Below are 24,850 nucleotides of genomic sequence, written 5' to 3' on the forward strand. Positions count from 1 at the left end.
AATAACTTATGTCCTTCACTGGATGGTTAAACCAAATGAGGCACATCCATGTCACAGAATTTTACTATGCAATGATGATACATACAATTACTTGAAAGAATCTCAAGGAGGTAACCCTGATTGAAAAAAGCCAAGGTTACATAATAGACATGAAGAACACATTAGTGGCTGAAAGAGGATAAGGCAAAGGGGAGGGAAAAGGAGGTGAATGTGGCTATAAAAAGGCTCCTTGTCCTGTACTCTAACTGTGGCAATAGTGAGAGAAATCCAAACCTGTGATAAAATTGTATGGAAAACACAATGGACACATGCATGCACTGAGAACATGTAAAAAACTGAGTTGAAAACATGTAAAACTGAGGAAATATGAGTAAGAGAAGTAAACTGTATCAAAGTCAATATCCTCATTGTGATAGTATACTGCAGTTTTGCAAGTGGCTACCACTGGGGGGAAGTAGATGAAGGGTATAAGGAATCTGTACTATTTCTTACAACTCCATGTGAACCCATAATTATCTCAAAATATGTATTTTTTTTTAATTTTAGGAATTTGCTTGCTTCAGTGAAAGACAGATTTCAATTAACCCACCAACTCTTATGTCACCACAAAGGAAAAAGCACAAAGAAAAATCAGTTGGGGTCTAAGACACTTCTGCATCTTAGAGAATTCATTTTCATTCAACAAACACACAGGAACACTTAAAAGGCTTAGAATCTATCATCCCCATATGCAGAACCCCTCCCTGATCAATGATCACTACAAAGACCACTCACTCTCCAGCCAAGAAAGAAAGAACTGTGCTGCTGGTTATCATCACATGGGCAGGAATCCTCCTCTGTCACTTGGTTTAATTTATCTTAAAACTACTATCAAATATAGGACATGTAATGTGGTTTCAACTAGATTTAAAAGGAAAAATACATGAAACATGATACATTTAGCAATTCTTGTCTCCCGGTAGCAAAATAAGGTTTCCCCCCTGCTTTTCTCTGCCCCTGTACATTCCATGTGCTCTCTAGGGAATAAAAATCAGTATTACAATCAAATAAAACCAATTCTTTTTACTACATAAAATATGAGTTAAATCTGGAAATCTTTTAGTCGATGCTTCTGAGAACAAAAGTGTGGTAGAAAGCTACATTTTGGGAAAAGAAAACTCTACACAAGCCTTAAGCATTCTAGTTACATCTGAGAACAATCTGCTGATGTACACCAGTATATTAAAAATCATATATCTGAAACATCTCTTATAATAAAAGAATAAGATGGGGCACCTGGGTGGTTCAGTCAGTTAAGCAACCGACTTTGGCTCAGGTCATGATCTCGTGTTTCACAAGATGGAGCCCTGCGTCGGGTTCTGTGGTGACAGCTCAGAGCCTGGAGCCTGCTTCGGATTCTGGGTCTCCCCCTCTCTCTGCCCCTCCCTGCTTGTGCTCACTCTCTCTCTCTCTCTCTCCCTCTCTCAAAAATAAATAAACATTAAAAAAAATTTTGAAGAGTTAAAGAATAAGAAAATCACATTAGGAAGAAAAAACTGAAGCATCTAAACTAGCTAGGCACTAAATATTAGGATCTGAGTATTCCCTATCCAAAAGCAAAATAAAACAAAACAAAAACAATATAATGTTCAGGCCCCATTTTCAAAAATCTAGATATGCTTATCTACGCCTTCACTGGCTTCCACAGTTACTGACAGAAAAGCATTTTAAAATAATGGCACAGGGGCTCCTGGGTGGCTCAGCCGATTAAATGCCCAACTTTGGTTCAGGTCATGATCTCACAGTTCACAAGTTCAAGCCACTCATTGGCCTCTGTGCTGACAGCCCAGAGCCTGGAGCCTGCTTCAAATTTTGCGTCTCCCTCTCTCTCTGCTCCTCCCCCGCTCATGCTCTGTCTCTCTCTCTCTCAAAACAAACATTAAAAAAAATTTTTTAAATAAATAAATTAAATAATGGCACAGATTAAGAAGCATAGTCTGTTACTCTCAGCAAATTAGCAAAGCCATTCTCCAGATTATATGAAACATACAAAAAGGGAAAGCAAGAATGGAAGGGACTATATTGAAACTTGTACTTAAACTTCCTCAACCAAACAGCCTGCATTTTATATTTAGCTGGTATCAGGATTCCTTCTTCATTATATTACCTTTTTTTGTCCACAGGAGGCAAAGAAATACTGCTGCTTTTCCACTTAACTTTGACATTCTCTTGGAAAACAGTTCTATTCAAGGCAATGAAATATCGTTCCAAGATGACCAGCCTCTGCTTAAGTCTCAGGGCTGAAAGGGTGGTAGTGGCTGACTGGATGGCCAGAGCTTGCTGCTCTTTAACCAACACAGAAAGACATTCCTTCAATTCATTCACATCTAGAAAACAAGAAGAAAATACCCAGCCTCTCAATATCTTGCTCACAGTTTGTTATAAACATGATAAAGTGAATGGTAACAATAATATATAACACTTGAATACTTAGTATGTGCCAAAATGGTTTTAAGCACCTTACACCTATTAAGTACCTCTCAGTCACCATCAAGAGGTAGTATTGTACATGTATTTTAAGGAGGAGGAAACTGAGGCACAGAGAATTTGTGCAAGGTGACCCAAAGGATTACAGCATATGAGACAGACCATTCCTAGCCACCATGGTATGCTGCCTCTCTGAAACGCTATATAAAAGTTTTTAACATAAAATTATAAAGTCAGTACTTAGCAGCATATTTCCTACAGAGAAAAAATCTATCCATTATATTCATGCTGTATAACCAAATTCAAAATATACATGTTTCAATAAAATTGCCCAGCATAGGGGCACCTGGGTGGCTCAGCCAGTTAACCATCTGACTCTTATTTTTTTTTAACTTTTATTTATTTTTGAGAGACAGAAAGAGAGCATGAATGGGGGAGGAGCAGAGAGAGAGGGAGACACAGAATCCGAAGCAGGCACTAGGCTCTGAGCTGTCAGCACAGAGCCCCACATGGGGCTTGAACCCACGAACTGTGAAATCATGACCTAGGATGCTTAACCGACTGACCCACCCAGGTGCCCCAGTGTCTAACTCATCATTTCGGCTCAGGTCATGATATCACCATCATGAGCTTGAGCCCTGCACGAGGCTCTGCACTGGGCATGAAGCCTGCTTAAGATTCTCTCTCTCCCTCTTCTTCTTCCCTCCTCCACTCATGCTCTCACTCTCTCAAAGAAAAAAAGAAAAGAAAAGAAAAGAAAGGAAAGGAAAGGAAAGGAAAAGAAAGGAAAGGAAAGGAAAGGAAAGGAAAGGAAAAGAAAGGAAGGAAGAAAACTGCATAGCATATATGACTCATGAAAGGTAATATATTTATTGGAATATTTCAGGGAAAAATAAAGTAATTACAGTTGACCCTTACAGAACACAGTTTTAAACTACACGGGTCCACTTATACCCACATTTTTTTCAATAAATATATTGGAAAATTTTATGGAGATTGCAACAATTTTTTTTAAAACTTACAGACAAATCACAAATAGGAAAAATCTCAATTAATATTCAAATTTCAAATATGAAAAAATTAATGTTAGGTTTGTCATGAATGCATAAAATGTATGTAGCTACTAGTTTATTTTATCATTTATTCCTATAAAATATACACAAATCTATGATAAAGTTAAAATTTATCAACACTTACACACAAAGATACAGTCCCTACATGGTGCCATTCACAGTCGAAAGAAATGTAAACAAATCTAAAGATTCAGTATTAAATCATAACAGCATAAAATTAACAACAGTACAGACTTACTGTAATGTCTACTGTAATAATTTCATAACCACCTCCTGTTGCTACTGCAGTGAGCTCAAGTGTTCCGAATATCCACTTAAAATGCCAAAAAGATGCTAATCATCTCCACATGAGCAGTTCATCTCTCTACTAAATTGCATACTGCAGTAAAAAGTGATCTCTAGTAGTTCTCTTGCATACTTTCATTGTGTTTAGTGCAATACCGTAAACCTTGAATAACACCATGGGACCCATAAATAGTGCCACTTATGATGCTGGAAGTGCTCCCAAGAAGCAGAGAAAAGTCATGACATTCCTAGAAAAGGTTGAACTGTTTGATATGGACCATAGGTTGAGGTCTGCAGCTGTGGTTGCCTGCCATTTCAAGATAAATGAATCAAGTATAAAAACCAATGTGAAAAAAAGAAAAGGAAATTCATAAAGCTGACACAGCAGCTACACTACTAGCAAACACAAAAACATTGCACTTTATGCGAAATACCTTTTATCTGGTACTAAAAAGGCAGCTTTTATATGGGTGCAGGATTGCTATACAAAGGCATACCTATAGAGACATTAAAGTGATTTGAGAAACAGCAAAGTCATTATATGACAACTTAAAGCAAAAAGAAGGTAAAGATCAACATCTGGAGAATTTAATGCCAGTAAATGACAGTTTGGGAATTTTAGAAAGAAGTTTAGCTTAAAAAACGTCAAGATAACAGGAGAAGCAGCTTCTGCTAACCAAGAGGAAGCATACAAGTTTCCAGATGCCATTCAGACTGTCACTGAAGAGAAAAAAAATCTGCCTGAACACGTTTTTAGTGCAGATGCAAGTGCTCTATTCTGGAAAAAAAGAAAATACCACAAACAGCATTTATTACTAAGGAAGAGAACTGAGCACCAGGATTTAAGGCAGGCAGGGATAGACAAATACAGTCAGGCTTATGATCAGGACTGCCCTTATCTATAAAACTGCTAATACCCAAGTCTTGAAACGCAAATATAAACACCAGCTGCCAGTCTTCTGGCTGTCCAACAAGAAGGGCTGGACAAGAACCCTTTTTCTGGATGGGTTCCATCAATGCTTTGTCCCTGATGTCAGGAAGTACCTTATCAAACAGGGACTACCCTTTGAAGTTCTTTTTTTTTTAATATATGAAATTTATTGTCAACCTGCTTTCCATACAACACCCAGTGCTCATCCCAACAGGTGCCCTCCTCAATGCCCATACCACTTTCCCCTCCCTCCCACCCCCATCAACCCTCAGTTTATTCTCAGTTTTTAAGAGTCTTATGGTTTGCCTCCTTCCCTCTCTGTTTTTTTTCCTTCCCTTCCCCCATAGTCTTCTGTTAAGTTTCTCAGGATCCACAAAAGAGTGAAAACATACGGTATCTGTCTTCCTGTATGACTTTTTTCACTTAGCATAACACTCTCCAGTTCCATCCATGTTGCTACAAAAGGCCAGATTTCATTCTTTCTCATTGCCAAGTGGTATTCCATTGTGTATATAAACCACAAATTCTTTATCCATTCATCAGTTGATGGACATTTAGGCTCTTTCCATAATTTGGCTATTATTGAAAGTGCTGCTATAAACATTGGGATACAAGGGCCCCTACGCATCAGCACTCCTGTATCCCGTGGGTAAATTCCTAGCAGTGCTATTGCGGGGTCATAGGGTAGATCTATTTTTAATTTTTTGAGGAACCTCCACACTATTTTCCAGAGCGGCTGCACCAGTTTGCATTCCCACCAACAGTGCAAGAGGGTTCCCGTTTCTCCACATCCTCGCCAGCATCTATAGTCTCCTGATTTGTTCCTTTTAGCTACTCTGACTGGCGTGAGGCGGTATCTGAGTGTGGTTTTGATTTGCATTTCCCTGATGAGGAGTGACATTGAGCATCTTTTCATGTGCCTGTTGGCCATCTGGATGTCTTCTTCAGAAAAGTGTCTCTTCATGTTTTCTGCCCATTTCTTCACTGGATTATTTGTTTTTTGGGTGTGGAGTTTAGTGAGTTCTTTACAGATTTTGGATACTAGCCCTTTGTCCAATATGTCCTTTGCAAATATCTTTTCCCATTCCGTCGGTTGCCTTTTAGTTTTGTCGATTGTTTCCTTTGCAGTGCAGAAGCTTTTTATCTTCATGAGGTCCCAATAGTTCATATTTGCTTTTAATTCCCTTGCCTTTGGAGATGTGTCAAGTAAGAAATTGCCGTGGCTGAGGTCAGAGAGGTATTTTCCTGCTTTCTCCTCTAGGGTTTTGATGGTTTCCTGTCTCACATTCAGGTCCTTCATCTATTTTGAGTTTATTTTTGAGAATGGTGTAAGAAAGTGGTCTGGTTTCATTCTTCGGCATGTTGCTGTCCAGTTCTCCCAGCACCATTTGTTAAAGAGACTTTTTTTTTTTTTTAATTATTATACATGATCTTTTACATATGTATTTTTTTTCAACGTTTATTTATTTTTGGGACAGAGAGAGACAGAGCATGAACGGGGGAGGGGCAGAGAGAGAGGGAGACACAGAATCGGAAACAGGCTCCAGGCTCCGAGCCATCAGCCCAGAGCCTGACGCGGGGCTCGAACTCCCGGACCGCGAGATCGTGACCTGGCTGAAGTCGGACGCTTAACCGACTGCGCCACCCAGGCGCCCCGAGACTGTCTTTTTTTGATTGGATGTTCTTCCCTGCTTTGTCAAAGATGAGTTGGCCATACTTTTGTGGATCCAATTCTGGCGTCTCTATTCTATTCCATTGGTCTGTGTGTCCATTTTTGTGCCAACACCATGCTGTCTTGATGACTGCAGCTTTGTAGTAGAGGCTAAAGTTTGGGATTGTGATGCCCTCCCACTTTGGTCGTCGCCTTCTTCAATATTACTTTGGCTATTCGGGGTCTTTTGTGGTTCCATACAAATTTTAGGATTGCTTGTTCTAGCTTCAAGAAGAATGCTGGTGCAATTTTGATTGGGATTGCATTGAATGTGTAGATAGCTTTGGGTAGTATTGACATTTTAGCAATATTTATTCTTCCAATCCGTGAGCACGGAATGTTTTTCCATTTCCTTGTATCTTCTTCGATTTCCTTCATAAGGCTTTCTATAGTTTTCAGCACACAGATCTTTTACATCTTTGGTTAGGTTTATTCCTGGGTATTTTATGATTCTTGGCGCAATTGTGAATGGGGTCAGTTTCTTTGGCTTTCTGTTGCTTCATTATTAGTGTCTAAGAATGCAGCTGATTTCTGTACATTAATTTTGCATCCTGTGACTTTGCTGAATTCATGTATCAGTTCTAGGAGACTTTTGGTGGAGTCTGTCGGGTTTTCCATGTATAATATCATGTCATCTGCAAAAAGTGAAAGCTTGACTTCATCTTTGCCAATTTTGATGCCTTTGATTTCCTTTTGTTGTCTGATTGCTGATGCTAGCACTTCCAACACTATGTGAAACAGCAGCGGTGAGAGTGGACATCCCTGTCGTGTTCCTGGTCTCAGGGGGAAAGCTGTCAGTTTTTCCCCATTGAGGATGATATTAGCTGTGGGCTTTTCATAAATGGCTTTTATGATGTTTAAGTATGTTCCTTCTATCCCGACTTTCTCGAGGGTTTTTATTAAGAAAGGATGCTGAATTTTGTCAAATGCTTTTTCTGCATCGATTGACAGGATCATATGGTTCTTATCTTTTCTTTTGTTAATGTGATGTATCACGTTGATTGATTTGTGAGTGTTGAACCAGCCCTGCAGCCCAGGAATGAATCCCACTTGATCATGGTGTATAATTCTTTTTATATGCTGTTGAATTCGATTTGCTAGTATCTGATTGAGAATTTTTGCGTCCATATTCATCAGGGATGTTGGCCTGTAGTTCTCTTTTTTTGCTGGGTCTCTGTCTGGTTTGGGAATCAAAGTAATGCTGGCTTCACAGAATGAGTCTGGAAGTTTTCCTTCCCTTTCTATTTTTTGGAACAGCTTGAGAAGGATAGGTATTACCTCTGCTGTAAATGTTTGGTAGAATTCCCCTGGGAAGCCATCTGGTCCTGGGCTCTTATTTGTTGGGAGGTTTCTGATAACTGATTCAATTTTTTCGCTGGTTATGGGTCTGTTCAAGTTTTCTATTTCTTCCTGTTTGGGTTTTGGAAGTGTGTGGGTGCTTAGGAATATGTCTGTTTCTTCCAGGTTGTCCAGTTTGTTGGCATATAATTTTTCATAGTACTCCCTGATAATTGCTTGTATTTCTGAGGGATTGGTTGTACTAATTCCATTTGCATTCATGACTTTATCTATTTGGGTCCTCTCCCTTTTCTTTGTGAGAAGCCTGGCTAGAGGTTTATCAATTTTGTTTATTTTTTCAAAAAACCAACTCTTGGTTTCATTGATCTGCTCTACAGTTTTTTTTTTAGATTCTATATTGTTTATTTCTGCTCTGATCTTTATTATTTCTCTTCTTCTGCTGGGTTTGGGGTGTCTTTGCTGTTCTGCTTCTATTTCCTTTAGGTGTGCTGTTAGATTTTGTATTTGGGATTTTTCTTGTTTCTTGAGATAGGCCTGGATTGCCATGTATCTTCCTCTCAGGACTGCCTTTGCTGCATCCCAAAGCGTTTGGACTGTTGTATTTTCATTTTGATTTATTTCCATATATTTTTAAATTTCTTCTCTAAGTGCCTGGTTGACCCATTCATTCTTTAGTCGGGTGTTCTTTAACCTCCACGCTTTTGGAGGTTTTCCAGGCTTTTTCCTGTGGTTGATTTCAACTTTCATAGCACTGTGGTCTGAAAGTGTGCATGGTATGATCTCACTTCTTTTATACTTATGAAGGGCTGTTTTGTGACCCAGTCAGTATGTGATCTATCTTGGAGAATGTTCCATGCGCGCTCGAGAAGAAAGTATATTCTGTTGCTTTGGGATGCAGAGTTCTAAATATATCTGTCAAGTCCATCTGATCCAATGTATCATTCAGGGCCCTTGTTTCTTTATTGATCCTGTGTCTACATGATCTCTCCATTCCTGTAAGTGGGGTATTAAAGTCCCCTGCAGTTACCACATTTTTATCAATAAGGTTGCTTATGTTTGTGATTAACTGTTTTATATATTTGGGGGCTCCCGTATTCGGCGCATAGACATTTATAATCGTTAGCTCTTCCTGATGGATAGACCCTGTAATTATTATATAATGCCCTTCTTCATCTCTTGTTACAGCCTTTAATTTAAAGTCTAGTTTGTCTGATACAAGTATGGCTACTCCAGCTTTCTTTTGACTTCCAGTAGCATGATAGATAGTTCTCCATCCCCTCACTTTCAATCTGAAGGTGTCCTCAGGTCGAAAATGAGTCTCTTGTAGACAGAGAATAGATGGGTCTTGTTTCATTATCCATTCTGATACCCTATGTCTTTTGGTTGGAGCATTTAGTCCATTTACATTCAGTGTTGTTATTGAAAGATACGGGTTTAGAGTCATTGTGATGTGTGTGGGTTTCATGCTTGCAGTGATGTCTCTGGTACTTTGTGGTCTTTGCAACATTTCACTCACAGAATCCCCCTTAGGATCTCTTGTAGGGCTGGTTTAGTGGTGATGAATTCCTTCAGTTTTTGTTTGTTTGGGAAAACTTTTCTCTGTCCTTCTATTCTGAATGACAGACTTGCTGGATAAAGGATTCCTGGCTGCATATTTTTTTCTGTTCTTCACATTGAAGACTTCCTGCCATTCCTTTCTGGCCTGCCAAGTTTCAGTGGATAGGTCTGCTACTACCCTTATCTGTCTACCTTTGTCTTAGGGCCTGTTTATCCCTACCTGCTTTCAGAATTCTCTCTTTATCCTTGTATTTTGCCAGTTTCACTATGATATGTTGTGTAGAAGATCGATTCAAGTCACATCTGAAGGGAGTTCTCTGTGCCTCTTGGATTTCAATGCCTTTTTCCTTCCCCAGATCAGGGAAGTTCTCAGCTACAATTTGCTCAAGTACACCTTCAGCCCCCTTCTCTGTCTCTTCTTCTTCTAGAATTCCTATGATACAGATATTGTTCTATTTGACTGCATCACTTGGTTCTCTAATTCTGCCCTCATACTCCTGGATTTTTTTTATCTCTCTTTTTCTCAGCTTCCTCTTTTTCCATAATTTTATCTTCTAATTCACCTATTCTCTCCTCTGCCTCTTCAATCTGAGCTGTGGTCACCTCCATTTTATTTTGCACCTCATTTATAACATTTTTTAGTTCTTCATGACTATTTCTTAGTCCCTTGATCTCTGTAGCAATAGATTCTCTGCTGTCCTCTATGCTTTTTTCAAGCCCAGCGAGTAATTTTATGACCATTATTCTAAATTCTTGTTCAGTTATATTGCTTAAATCAGTTTGATCAATTCGTTAGCTGTCACTACTTCCTGGAGTTTCCTTTGAGGAGAATTCCATTTCATCATTTTGGGTAGTCCCAGTGGTAGCTCCAAACTGCAGGGCACTTCCCCTGTGCTGTCTGGAGAAGCGTGTGTTGGTGGGCAGGGTCGCAGTCAGACCTGATGTCTGCCCCCAGCCCACCGCTGGGGCCACAGTCAGACTGGTATGTACCTTATCTTCCATTCTCCCAGGGGCAGGACTCACTGTGGAGTGGTGTGGCCCCTGTCTGGGCTGCTTGCACACTGCCAGGGTTGTGGTGCTGCTTCGATGGGATCTGGCCAAGGGCATATTAGCCAGGGTGGATCCGCAAGGTGCACAGAGGCGGGAGGGGCAGGCTTAGCTAGCTTTGTCCTTGGTGGTCCCCTGAGGGAAGAGCCCTGCAGCACTGGGAGGGAGGCAGGCCCACTGGAGGGATGGATCCACAGAAGCACAGCTTTGGGCATTTGCGCAGTGCCAGCAAGTTCAGCGACAGGAATGGGTTCCCATTGGAATTTTGGCTGGGGGATGGGAGAGAGAAATGGCGTGTGCCAGTGCCTTTTTTCCCCCACGGAGCTCTGTCCTTCCAGGGCTCAACAACCCTCCCTCCCGGCGTCCTCTCACCCTCCCAGCTCTCAGAGAGCAAAGCTGTTGACTTTTAACATTCCAGATGTTAAATCCCGCTGGTTGCCAGAACTCAGAGAGTCTGGCCCCTCCGCTTTTGCAAGCCAGACTTCGGGGGCTCTGCCTTGCCTGGCAGGCTGCCCCTCCACTGCCCGGCTCCCACCACCTCTCTGTCCTTCCTACCCTCTTCCGTGGGCCTCTTGTCTATGCTTGGCTCTGCAGAGTCCGTTCTGCTAGTCTTCCGGTGGTTTTCTTGGCTATTTAGGCAGATGTGGGTGGATTCTAAGTGATCAGCAGGACGAGGTGAGCCCAACATCCTCCTACGCCACCACCTTCCTGTTCCCCTCTAAAGTTCTTTTGATATTGAACAATGCCCCTGGCCATGTAGAACCCCTTGAGTTTAACACTGAAGGTGTCATCAAAGTGGTGTTCTTGCCTCCAAACACAATGTCTCTAATTCAGCCTCTAGATCAGGGAGTCATAAGGACCTTTAAGGCTCATTACACACAGTACTCTGTGGAAGGGATCACTAACACTGTGGAAGAGAATCCTGATAGGACATCATGAAAGTCTGGAAGGATTACACCACTGAAGATGCCATTGCTGTTATAGAAAAAGCTATAAACACCATCAAGCCTGAAACAAATCTCCTGTTGGAGAAAACTGTGTCCAGATTTTGTGCATGACTTCATGGGATTTATGACAGACAATCAAAGAAATCAAGAAAGAGGCTATGGATAAGGCAAAAGGGTGAGGAGTAAAGGGTTTCAAGATATGGATCCTGGAGAAATTCAAGAGGTAACAGACACCACACCAGAGGAATTAACAGAAGATAATGTAATGAAGATAAGTGATTCCCAATCAGTGCAAGCAAGACAATGAAGAAGATGTAGAAGCAATGCCAGAAAAAAAAGCCAACTTCGCAGAAGTGTTCCAATTATTCAAAAACAGTTTTGACTTCTTTTACAATGTGGACCCTTTTATGATATGGGCAATGAAACTAAAGCAAACAGTAGAACGGTTGGTACACATAGAAACATTTTCAGAGAAATGAAAAGGCAAAAAAGTCTGAAATTACAATGTATTCCCATAAAGTTACATTGAATGTGCCTGCCTCTCCTGCCTCCCCTTCTACCTCCTCCAATTCTTCTGCCTCCACCACCCCTGAGGCAGACAGACCAACCCCTCCTCTTCTTCCTCCTCCTCAGCCTACACAACATTAGGACAATAATGAATACCTTTATGATAATTCACCTCCAATTAATGAATAATCATGCCATAAAGTTAATAAAGTTATCTGATGTATATGTGAGTGCCGTTGTGTGAAAATCTAATAACTGTACAGCAAGAACTGTAGAAGACATTTTTATGTTGTCATCATCATCATCAACATCATCATAAATATTCAACATTTAGAACGTCGTGTGCAAGACTTATATGGAAGTAGATAGCCTACCCTTATAGAGGCATAAAGTGATATTTAATATAAAATTAATAATGTGTTAGTTTCCTTGCTGTTTTATAACTTTCCTTTCAAAGAATTACATTACTGTACAGTATGCACCCCTCTGTCTCTCACTCTCATAATTGGAGAAAATGTATATCAGCCTATCATCACAGGTAAGTGGTTTTCTAAAAACTTTTAACAATGTTTCCAATATTGCATTACAAATATGACTGTAATACAGTATGCTATAAAAATCTTATAACAATCCATTCATTAGCGTATAGGTGAGGCTACCATGAAGCAATTGTATCAATTACACTAGGCTACCATAAAGCAATCACATTGCTGCTTCTTTGTTATGGATTCATGAATCATTATACCTGTAAATAAATAGGAATTTCTTTTTCACCGTATCTTTTCATTTTTACTATCCAGCATTTATAATATGTATATCCAGTGCATATCATATAAGACAATATCGAAATATTATTGACAATTCATCTTGAAAACAGACCATGTAAACTTACTGCATCAATACACTACAGTCCTATAAATGTTTTTTTTCTTTTTCTTATGATTTTCATAAAGTTCTCTTTTCCCTACCTTACTTTACCATAAAAATACAGTATATGATACATATAAAAAAATACACGTTAATTGACTGCTTATGTTTCCAGTTCCAGTCCACAATAGACTATTAATAGTGAAGTTTTGGGGAAATCAAAGCTATATGAAGATTTCTGACTGGATGGGGATTAGTGCTCCAATCCTCACATTGTTCAAAGACTAACTGTAGTAAAATGTGTGATAGGTAAGTGGTATTTCCATTATACTGCTCTATTATATTATGTATGTCTGAATTTTCCACAATTAAGGAGCTTTTTTTTAAGTACCTAGAAGACAACTGCATGAATGAAAATAATTCAAAGGATTCTGATTTCCCAACTAAACATAACACTGCCTTAAGCTGAGCAGTAAATTAAGTTCCCTTCTGCAAATTCCCTACACCAGTAAAGCTTCCAGTGTTGGCAAGAGCAGGAGTATCCTGTGTATGTTGTCTCTAATGATTATTAGCCATGAGGCCACTACCTTCATCAGCCTGGCAGCTTCAGATCCTGGGAGCCAACAGCCACATTCCTACTAAATTTCTCTGTTGGCCTCTGGGACAACATCCAGTAAACTAACATTGACAATATAGGAGTCCCAGAAGAAAGAGAAAGAGAAGGGGACAGAAAACTTCTTTGAAAAAATAACATCCGAATATTTCCCTAATCAAACAAAGGAAAAGACATCAAGATCCAGGAAGCCCAGAGAGTTCCAAATAAGACAACTCAAAGAAACCCACACTAAAATCACATTGTAACTAAATTAAAATGCCTAAATTAAAAACAAAAAGAATCTTAAAAGCAGCAAGAAAAAAACCACTTGTTGCATAGAAGGAACACTCAGAAGATATTCCAGCAGAAATTTTGCAGGCCAGAAAAGACTGGCATGATATATTCAAAGTGCTGAAAGAAAATAACTTCCAACCAAGAATACTGTACCCAACAAAGTTATACAGAACTGAAAAAGAGATAATTTTCTAGACAAGCAAAAGCTAAAGGAATTCAGCACTACTAACCCCTTACAAAAAACGTTAAAGGGACTTCCTTAAGCTGAAAAGAAAGGTAACCAATTAGTAACAAGAAAATATATAAAAGTACAACTCTCACAGGAAAGAGAAATATATAGTAAAGGTAGAAGATTAATCACTTATAAACACGGTATAAAGGTTAAAAGACAAAATTAGTAAAAATACATTATATACTACAATAATTAAGAGATACACAGTACAAAAAGATATAAATTATGACATAAAAATATAAAGCATGGGGGTGAGAGTAAAAAGTTTGAGCTTTAGAATGTTTTCAAACTTATGCTGTTACCAACTTAAAATAGACTTATAAATATGCAAACCTCATGCTAACCATAATACAAAAACCTACAGCAGGTACACAAAAGATAATGAGAAAGAAATCTAAGCATAACAATAAAGAAAGCCATCAAACCACAAAGAAAACAAAAGAACAGAGGAACTACAAATCAGCCAGAAAACAATTAACAAAATGGCAGTAAGCACATACTTACCAATAATCAGTTTACATGTAAGTACAGAAAGTTCTCCAATCAAAAGATATGGAGTGGCTGAATGGATAAAAGAACAAGATCTATCTATATGCTGCCTACAAGAGATTCACCTTCAGACATAAGGACACAAAGAGAAAGTGAAGAGATTAAAAAAGATATTCTGTGCAAATGACAACCAAAGCAGAGTGGGCATAGTACACTTATATCAGACAAAACAGACTTTAAAATAAAGACTGTATAAGAACCAAAGAAAAGCATTACATAATGATTTAAAAAAGCCAATGCAGGGGCACCTGGGTGGCTCAGTCAGTTGAGCACCTGACTCTTGATTTCAGCTCAGGTCATGATCTCACAGTTGGTGGGACTGAGCCCCATGCTGGGCTCCACACCTTCAGCACAGATTCTCTTTCCTCCCTCTCTGACCTCCCCCACCAAAATAAATAAATAAACATTTTTTAAAAAAGTCAATCCAACAGGAGGATATAACATTTACAAATATTTATGCACCCAACATAAGACCATATAAATATTTAAAGCAAATCTCAATAAACCAGCATGGGACTTTGATATTCTCCTTTCATCAATGGATAGATTATCCAGTCATAAAATCAGTAAGGAAATATCACCTTAATTTACACATTAGACCAGATGGACATAGCAAATATATATGGCAAAACAACAGAATATATAGTCTTCTCAAGTCAACATGGAAATTCTCCAGGATATTAAACCACAAGAAAAGTCTTAATAAATTTAAGAAGACTGAAATCACATCAAGCATCTTTTCCAACCACAATGGTATGAAACTAGAAATCAATTAATTACAAAAAGAAAATTGGAAAATTCACAAATATGTGGAGATTAAGCAGCACACTACTTGGCAACCAATGCTTCAACCAAGAAATCAAGAGAAATCAAAAAATACCTGGAGACAAACGAAAATAAAAATAGAGCATACCAAAACTCATGGGATGCAGCAAAAGCAGTTCTAAAAGAGATAGGCAATAAACGCCTACATCAAGAAACAAGATACATCTCAAACAAACAATCTAATTTTACACCTCAAGGAACTACCAAAAGAAGAACAAATGAAGGATAAAGTTGATAGAAGGAAGGAAAAAACAAAGATCAGAGATGAAATAATGAAATAAGTAATAAAAAGCAAAAGAAAACATCAATGAAACCAAGAGCTGGTTCTTTGATAATTTAAACAAAATTGACAAACATTTAGCTAAAGTCACCAAGAAAAAAAGAGAGGACTCAAAATCAGAAATGAAAGAGATGTTAGACTGACAATACAGAAATACAAAAGTTCATAAGAAACTACTATGTACTTACTACTATGTAAGAAAATTTAATCAATAATCAAAAACCTCCTAACAAAAAAATGTCCAGAACCTGATGGCTTCACTGGTAAATTCTGTCAAACATTCAAAAAAGAATTAACACCAACCCTTCTCTTAACTCTTCCAAAAAAACTGAAGAGGAGAGAACACTTCCTAACTCATTTTATAAGGCCAGAATTATTAATACCAAGGCCAGATATGGACATCACAAGAAAAAAAAAATTACAGGCCAATTTCCCTAATGAACATACACACCAAAATCCATAACAAAATATTACCACACTGAATTCATAAATACGTTAAAAGGACAATACATACACCATGAACATATGGGATTTATTCCCAGAGATGCAAGGATGATAAACATCCACAAATCAATCAATGTGGTGTATACATTAACAAAATGAAAAATAAAAATCATATGATAATCTCAATAGATACAGAAAAAGCATTTGAAAAAATTCACCATCCAGTTAAGATAAAAGCTCTCAACAAAGCAGGTATAGACAGAATGTAACTCAAGATAATAAAAGCCATGTATGACAAGCCTACAGCTAACAATGACTTAACAGTGAAAACCTGGAAGCTTTTCTTCAAAAATCAGGAACAAGACAAGGATACCACTTCATTCAACATAGTATAAGAAATCCTAGCTAGAGCATTCAGGCAAGAAAAAGAAATATAGGCATCCAAATTGGAGAGGAAAAAATAAAACTGTCACTATTTGTAGATGACATGGTATTCTACAGAGAAAACTCTGAAGACCACCAAAAAAAAAAAAAAAAACAAAACTGTCAGAGCTAATAAGCAAATTTAGTACAGTAAAATACAAAACTCAATACACAAAAATCTGATGCATTTCTATAAATAATGAACTATCAGAGAAATCAAGAAAACAATCCCACTTATAACTGCATCAAGAAGAATAAAATACCTAAGAATAACTTTAACAAAGGAGGCCAAAGACCTGTACACTGAAAAATAGTAGATGAAAGAAACTGAAGATGACACAAATAAATGGAAAGATAAGACATATTCATGAACTGGAAGAATTAATATCGTTAAAATGTCCATAGTACTTAAAGCAATCTACAGATTTAAAATCCCTGTCAAAATTTCAATGGCATTTTTCATAGAAACAGAATGATCCTAATAGTTGTATGGAACCACAAAAGACCAGATAGCCAAAGCAATCTTGAGACAAAGAACAAAGCCAGAGGCACCACACTCCCTAATTTCAAACTATATTACTATGTTATACTAATCAAAACAATATGGTATCGACATAAAAACAGACACACAGATCAATGGAACAGATTGGAGCCCAGAAATAAACCTATGCATATATGGTCAATTAATTTACAACAAAGGAGCCAAGAATATTCAATGGAGAAAGGACAGTTTCTTCAATAAATGGTGTTGGGTAAACTGGACAGGCACACACAAAAGAATGAAACTGGACCACTATGTTACACCACACACAAAAATTAACTCAAAATGGATAAAAAACTTGAATGTAAGACCTGAAACCATAAAAATCCTAGAATTCAACATTTGTGATAAACTCCCTGACACAGACCTTGGCAATGATTTTTTCAATCTGACACCAAAAGCAAAAATAATCAAATGGGACTATAGCAAACTAAAAAGCTTCTGCATAGCAAAGGAAACTATCAACAAAATGAAAAGGCAACCTACCAACTGGGTGAAAATATTTGCAAATGATGTATCTGATAAGGGATAAGGTGTTAATATCCAAAATATATTTTAAAAAACTCATACAACTCAATTGCAAAAAAAAATGTAATTAAAAATGAGAAGAGGGGCGCCTGGGTGGCGCAGTCGGTTAAGCGTCCGACTTCAGCCAGGTCACGATCTCGCGGTCCGTGAGTTCGAGCCCCGCGTCAGGCTCTGGGCTGATGGCTCAGAGCCTGGAGCCTGTTTCTGATTCTGTGTCTCCCTCTCTCTCTGCCCCTCCCCCGTTCATGCTCTGTCTCTCGCTGTCCCAAAAATAAATAAACGTTGAAAAAAAAAAATTTTTAAAAATGAGAAGAGGTGGGCGCCTGGGTGGCGCAGTCGGTTAAGCGTCCGACTTCAGCCAGGTCACGATCTCGCGGTCCGTGAGTTCGAGCCCCGCGTCAGGCTCTGGGCTGATGGCTCGGAGCCTGGAGCCTGTTTCCGATTCTGTGTCTCCCTCTCTCTCTGCCCCTCCCCCATTCATGTTCTGTCTCTCTCTGTCCCAAAAATAAATAAACGTTGAAAAAAAAATTAAAAAAAAAAAATGAGAAGAGGATTTGAATATACGGTTTTCCAAAGAAGACACACAGATGGACAACAGCTATATGAAAAGGTACTCAACAACATTTATCAAGTAAATGTAAATAACAACTATAAATCAATATAACCTCACCTCTATTAGAATGGTTAGAATAAAAAAAAAAACAAAAAAAACAAAAACAAGAAATAATGAGTCCTGGTTAAGATGTAGAAAAAAGGCAACACTCTTACACTATTTTTGGGAATGTAAATTGGTGCAGCTACTATGGAAAACAGTAAGGAGGTTTCTCAAAAAAATCAAAAACAGAATTACCATATGATTCAGTAATTCCACTTCTTGGTATTCATGTGAAGAAAACAAAAACACTAATTTGAAAAGATATATGTACCCCCATTTTCAGCATTATTTACTATAGCCAAGAAATAGGAACAAACTAAATGTCCACTGATGGATAGATGAGTAAAGAAAATATGGTGTATATACACATTGTAATATTTTTCAGACATAAAAAAGGAAATACTGCCATAGATGGACTATGAAAGTATTATGCTAAGTGAAATAAGTCAGACGTAAAAAGATGGATTTTGAAGGCATTATGCTAAGTGAAATAAATCAGATATAAAAAGGTAAATACTAGATGATCTCACTTGTATGTGGAATATAAAAACAAAACAAAACAAAATCAAACAAACAAAACCAAGCTCAAGGATACAGAGAACAGATTAGTGGTTGTTTGAGTCACTGGGGTAGGGTGGTTGAGGGAGCAGGCAAAACAGATAAGGGGATCTAAAGATACACATTTTCAGTTATAACATGAGTAAGTCATGTGGGTGTAGTGTTCAACAGTGACTATAGCTAATACTGTACTGCATGTTTGAAAGTTGCTAGGAGAGTGGATCTTAAAGGTTCTCATCACAGAAATTTTTTTAATTATATATGGTGACTATGGTAACTGGACTACTATGGTGATCATTCTTATATATGTAAATACCAAATCAAGATACTGTACACCTGAAACTAACATATTATATATATCATTATATCTCATACTTATTATATATCTCATACATATTATACTTCATCTTAAAAAAAGAAAAAAAATGAGCAGCCACAGGACCTATGGGAATATAATAAAAGATCTAACACTTTTCTCATTGAACTTCGGGTGGTTAAAGAAGGGGGTGGGATTGAAAAAGTATTCTAAGAAGTAAAGCTGAAAACTTCCCACATCAGCAAGATGTATATCTACAAACCTAAGAAGGTGAGCAAATTCCAAACAGGATGTACCCAAAGAAATCCACACTAAGACACATCATAATTAAACTAAAGGCAAAGAAAATATTGTAAAAGCAGCCAAAGAAAAACACCTTAACTATGGTGGAATAACAATTCGTGTAACAGCAAATTTTTCATCAGAAACCACAGAGGCCAGCTGAAAGCAACAAAATATTTTTAAAGTGATGGGGGAAAAAAAGGAATCATTAACACAGAATCCTAAATACAACAAAAACCTCCTTCAGGAATGAAAGGAAAATAAAACATTCTCAGATGAAGGAAAACTAAGAATATATGTCATCAGCAGACCCACACTAAAAGAATGGCTAACGGAAGTTCTCTAAACAGAATGGAAACAATAAAAGGAAAACCTTGGCACTCAGGAAGGAAGAACACTGTAAGTAATACATGGGTAAATACAATAGTATTTTCTTCATCTCTTGACTTTTCTAACACGTCTGAACCTTCACCCAAAAATTATAGTATTACCAAATGTGGTTATAAATACAAGCAACAAAATATTTAAGGCAATCATATAAACAGAAAAGGATAAAGGGAAGGTTTCTGTACATCAACCAAACTGGTTAAATGACACAACCAGGAAACTGTCCTTAGTTACACATATATAATGTATTAACCACACAAACTACTAAAAAGGATACACAAAAAAATAAACTCAAAAACACTATAGATAAATCAAAATGGAATTCTAAAAATGGTCAAGAGAGGCAGTATGAACAAAACAAAAATGAATAAAACAGAGCAAAGAGAAAATGTAAAACAGAAGTCTTAATTTAAGCTACAATTTATCAATAATTACATGAAATTCAATGCAGTCTAAATGAAGACACCAATTAAAAGACAGATATTGGCAGAGTAGACTAAATAACAGAACCCAACTATAAGCCATATACAAGAAAGTAACTTCAAATGGGCAAAAGTAAATGGACAGAAAAAACAAAAAGCATGCAAACAGAAAGCAAGAACGGGTATATTAGTGTCAAATAAACGTCACAGCAAAGATAATTACTAGAAACACAGAGCAACATTAAAAAATGAGAAGAGGTGCCTGGGTGGCTCAGTCAGTAAAGTGTTTGACTTAGGCTCAGGTCATGAACTCACAGTTCATGACTTCAAGCCCCCAATCAGACTCTGTGTTGACAGCTCAGAGCCTGGAGCCTGCTTTGGATTCTGCGTCTCCCTCTCTCTCTGTTCCTCCCCACTTGTACTCTGTCTCCCTCTCCCTCAAAAATAAGATTAAAAAACAAAAGTTTTTTTTCAATATATGAAATTTATTGTCAAATTGGTTTCCATACAACACCCAGTGCTCATCCCAAAAGGTGCCATCCTCAATACCCATCACCCACCCTACTCTCCCTCCCACCCCCCATCAACCCTCAGTTTGTTCTCAGTTTTTAAGAGTCTCTTATGCTTTGGCTCTCTCTCCCACCCTAACCTCTTTTTTTCTTTTTTTCCTTCCCCTCCCCCATGGGTTTCTGTTAAGTTTCTCAGGATCCACATAAGAGTGAAAACATATCGTATCTGTCTTTCTCTGTATGGCTTATTTCACTTAGCATAACACTCTCCAGTTCCATCCACGTTGCTACAAAGGGCCATATTTCATTCTTTCTCATTGCTGTTGACTGCCACAATTTCTTTATCCATTCATCGGTTGGTGGACATTTAGGCTCTTTCCATAATTTGGGTACTGTTGAGAGTGCTGCTATAAACATTGGGGTACAAGTGCCCCTATGCATCAGTACTCCTGTATCCCTTGGGTAAATTCCTAGCAGTGCTATTGCTGGGTCATAGGGTAGATCTTAAAAAAAAATTTTTTAATGAGATAATTGTCAATCCACCATTAAAACATAATAATTCTAAATGTGTATGCACCAAACCACAAAATATGTGAACAACAACAACAAAAAAAAAAAACTGAAAAGAGAAAAGGACATTTACATACCCTTACAGTTGAAGACCTCAACATTTCTCTCAACAACTGACACAACAAGACACAAAAGAATGCAACAACACCACTGGATCTACCCACAGGATCTTGGATTGGAACAACCAACACAATCTAATCAACATGTTTCAAACACTCCAGCAAATAGTAGAATACACAATCATTCACAACAAATATCAAAACAGTCATATCCTGAGCCACAAAACAAACCTCAACAAATTTAAAAGAAGTGAAATCACAGAGTATGTTCTCCAAAACAATGGAAACAAACTAGAAACAGAAAAATTCAGTTACAGAAAAATAATGGGAAAATCGCCATACTCCTGGGAACAAAACAACACACTCTTAAATAACCCATGGGTCAAAGAGGAAGGGATATCAAAAATATACTGACTTGAATTAAGTTGTAAATAGAACACAGCAAAATGGGGGGCATGGGGGGAGTTAAAGCAGTCATGAGAGAAATGTACAGTACTGGCGTGCCTGGTGGTTCAGTTGCTTGAGTGTCCCACTCTTGATTTCAGCTCAGGTCATGATCTGATGGGTCATGAGATCAAGCCCCGCATCAGGCTATGCACTGACACTGCAGAGCCTGCTTGGGATTCTCTCTATCCCTTCTCTCTATACCACTTCCTTGCTTGTGTTTGCTTGCTCACTCTCTCTCAAAATAAATAAATAAACTTTAAAAAACAAACGAAAAAAGAAATGTACAGTACTAAATACATCATCTGAAAAGTGGGAAACTTTCAAATCAATAAATATAAGCTCCCATCTCAGCAACTTAGGAAAAAAATAGCAAGATAAATCAAAAAGTAAGCAAAAAAAAATGGAAATAACTAAGAGCAAAAACAGTAAGATTGAAAATGGAAAAAACAGTAGAGAAAAATCAATAAAACAGAACTGGTTCTTTCAAAAGATCACAAAAACTGACACACCCATAAACAGGACTGACAAAAAACAAAAAGAGAACAGACATGAATTACAAATATCAAGAAAGAAACTGGCTCAGGGCTCCTAGGTGGCTCAGTCGGTTAAGCGTCCAACTCTTGATTTCGGCTCAGGTCATTATCTCAGGGTTCATGAGATCAAGCCCCATGTCGGGCTCTACAATGACAGCACGGAGCCTGCTTGAGATTCTCTCTCGTGCTCCCTCTTTCTCTGATCCTCCCCCATTCACACTCCTACTCTCCCAAAATAAACTTAAAAGAAAGAAAGAAAGAAAGAAAGAAAGAAAGAAAGAAAGAAAGAAAGAAAGAAAGAAAGAGGCTCTACAGATAATTAGGAGCTATTAGGGAACAATTCTACACATATAAATTAGACAACTTAGACAAAATGGGCAGATTCCTCAAAAAATACAAACTACCCCAACTCAGCAAATACAAAACAGATCATTTAAATTGCCATACAACTGGGGCACCTGGGCGGGTCAGTTGCTTTGACTTTGGCTCAGGTCATGATCTCACAGTTCATGGGTTCAAGCCCCACGTTGGGCTCTGTGCTGACAGCTCAGAGCCTGGAGCCTGCTTTGGATTCTGTGTCTCCCTCTCCTTCTGCTGCTCCCCAACTCATGCTCACTCTCTCTCTCTCTCTCTCAAAAATGAATAAACATTAAAAAAAAAAACTTTTTAGGGGCGCCTGGGTGGCTGTCAGTTGAGCATCCGACTTCGGCTCAGGTCATGATCTCACGGTTCATGAGTTCGGGCCCCACATTGGGTTCTGTGCTGACAGCTCAGAGCCTGGAGCCTGCTTCAGATTCTGTGTCTCCCTCTCTCTCTGCCCCTCCCCCACACACACTCTGTCTCTCTCTGCCTCTCAAAAATAAATAAACATTAAAAAAAATAATAAAAAAATTAAATTAAATTAAATTAAAATTAAAAATTAAAAAAAATTTTAAAAAGAAAAAGAAACTGCCATACAACTATTAAGAAAACTGAATTCATAATTCAAGAATCTCAAAAAGGAAATCACAAGATTCAGACTGCTTCACTGAAGAATGTTACCAAATATTAAAACATAATTCACAGATTCTAAACAATCTCTTCTGTAACACAGAAAAGGGAATACTCCCAATACATTTTAAGAAGCTAGTATTAGCATGATATCAAAACCCAAAACAGTACCAAAAAAAAAAAATTACAGAATATTGTTCTCGTGAATTTGGGCACAAAAATCTTTAACAAAATATTAGTAAGTAAAATTAACTTAATTCGAGAATTAATAAAAAGAACATCATCACCAAGTGGTGTTTATTCCAAGAATGCAAAGCTGGTTCAATAGTCAAAAATCAGATCCTTCATATTAACAAACTAAAGGGGGGAAAAATCACATGACAAATCAAGCAATGTAGAAAAAGCATTGGATAAAATTCGACACTCATTCACAATAAAAACTCTCAGGAAACTGGAATAGACAGGAACTTCTTCACCTTTATAAAAAGCATCTATAAAACTTATGCTAACATTATAGTTAACAATGAAAAGACTAAATGTTTTCCCCTAAGATCAGGAATAAAGTAAGGCTGCTCTCACCACTTTTATAAAACATAGTAAAGAAGTTCTAGCCAGAACAATAAGGCAAAAAAATGTAATAGAAAACACATAGATTGGAAAGGGAGAAATAAAACTGATTGTCTACATAGAAAATTCAAGAAAGCCTCCTAGAGTAATAAGATTGCAGGATACAAGATAAACATATAGAAATAAATTGTATTTCTATATACTAGCAATGAATACATGGATATTAAATTATCCACTAGCAATGAACACATGGATATTAAATTATCCAAAAGTTATTTAACAATTTCTAAGGAAAGGCAAAGGAACCAGAACAGCTAGAACAATATGAAAAAATAATAATAAAGTGGGAAGAACCAGTCTATCTGATTTCAAAACTTACTCTTACTTATAGTAATGAAGAGCATGCTGTGGGCAGAGAGATACACATATGGATTAGAACAGAATAGAGAAACCAGAATTAGACCACACAAGGATACCCAAATAATTCTTGACAAACGTGCAAAACCAATTCAATGGAAAAAAGGTAGCCTTTTCAAAATATGGTGGAGCAATTATTTATAAGCAAAATAATAATAATAAAATAAAAAATAAAAAAAAACCACTTGACTTAAACCTCACATTGCACACAAAATTTAACTCAAATGAAACAGGAGCATACATGAAAAACATAAAACTACAAAACTTTTAGAGAAAAAACAGAGGAAAATCTTCAGGCTCAAGGTCTAGGCAAAGAAGAGAAGGAAGAGGAGGAGGAGGAAGAAAAAGAAAGCAAAATCTATACTGAACTTTATCAAAATTTTGAAACTTTTGCTGCGCTAAAGACACTGTTGAGAGGGTGAAAAGATAAGCTATGAACTGAGAGAAACTATTTGCAAACCATATATAAGACAAAGGACTAGTATCTGGAATATATACAGAAGTGTAAAAACACCATGATAGAAAGAAAAAGAAAAATCTAACATGAATAGGTATTCTACTGAAGAAGATACACAGATGGTAAACAGCCACAGGATTCTGCAAGTTAAAACCATAATGAGATACCACACCACACACCTACTAATAAAAAAAAGTGACAACACCAAATGACGGTGAGGACACAGAGAAACAGGATCACTCATACGCTGCTGGAAATGAAATGGTGTAGCCACTGTGGA

General features: G+C 37.6%; 1 protein-coding gene across 5 annotated transcripts in view; it reads right to left on the reverse strand.

Annotated features, from left to right (window-relative positions):
* HERC2 (HECT and RLD domain containing E3 ubiquitin protein ligase 2) overlaps positions 1 to 24,850 on the reverse strand; it is a 289,146-nt gene that overhangs the window by 220,627 nt on the left and 43,669 nt on the right. For all 5 annotated transcript variants that reach the window (XR_003969350.1, XM_030317589.1, XM_030317587.1 and 2 more), the window contains one exon: positions 2,147 to 2,366. Coding sequence is in view for 4 of the 5 variants with exons in the window: in XM_030317589.1 (XP_030173449.1) it covers positions 2,147 to 2,366 (220 nt within the window). In the remaining variant the exon portion in view is untranslated. The remainder of the gene's footprint in view (positions 1 to 2,146; positions 2,367 to 24,850) is intronic.

The sequence above is a fragment of the Lynx canadensis genome, chromosome B3 (assembly GCF_007474595.2).
Source record: "Lynx canadensis isolate LIC74 chromosome B3, mLynCan4.pri.v2, whole genome shotgun sequence".
NCBI lineage: Eukaryota > Metazoa > Chordata > Mammalia > Carnivora > Felidae > Lynx > Lynx canadensis.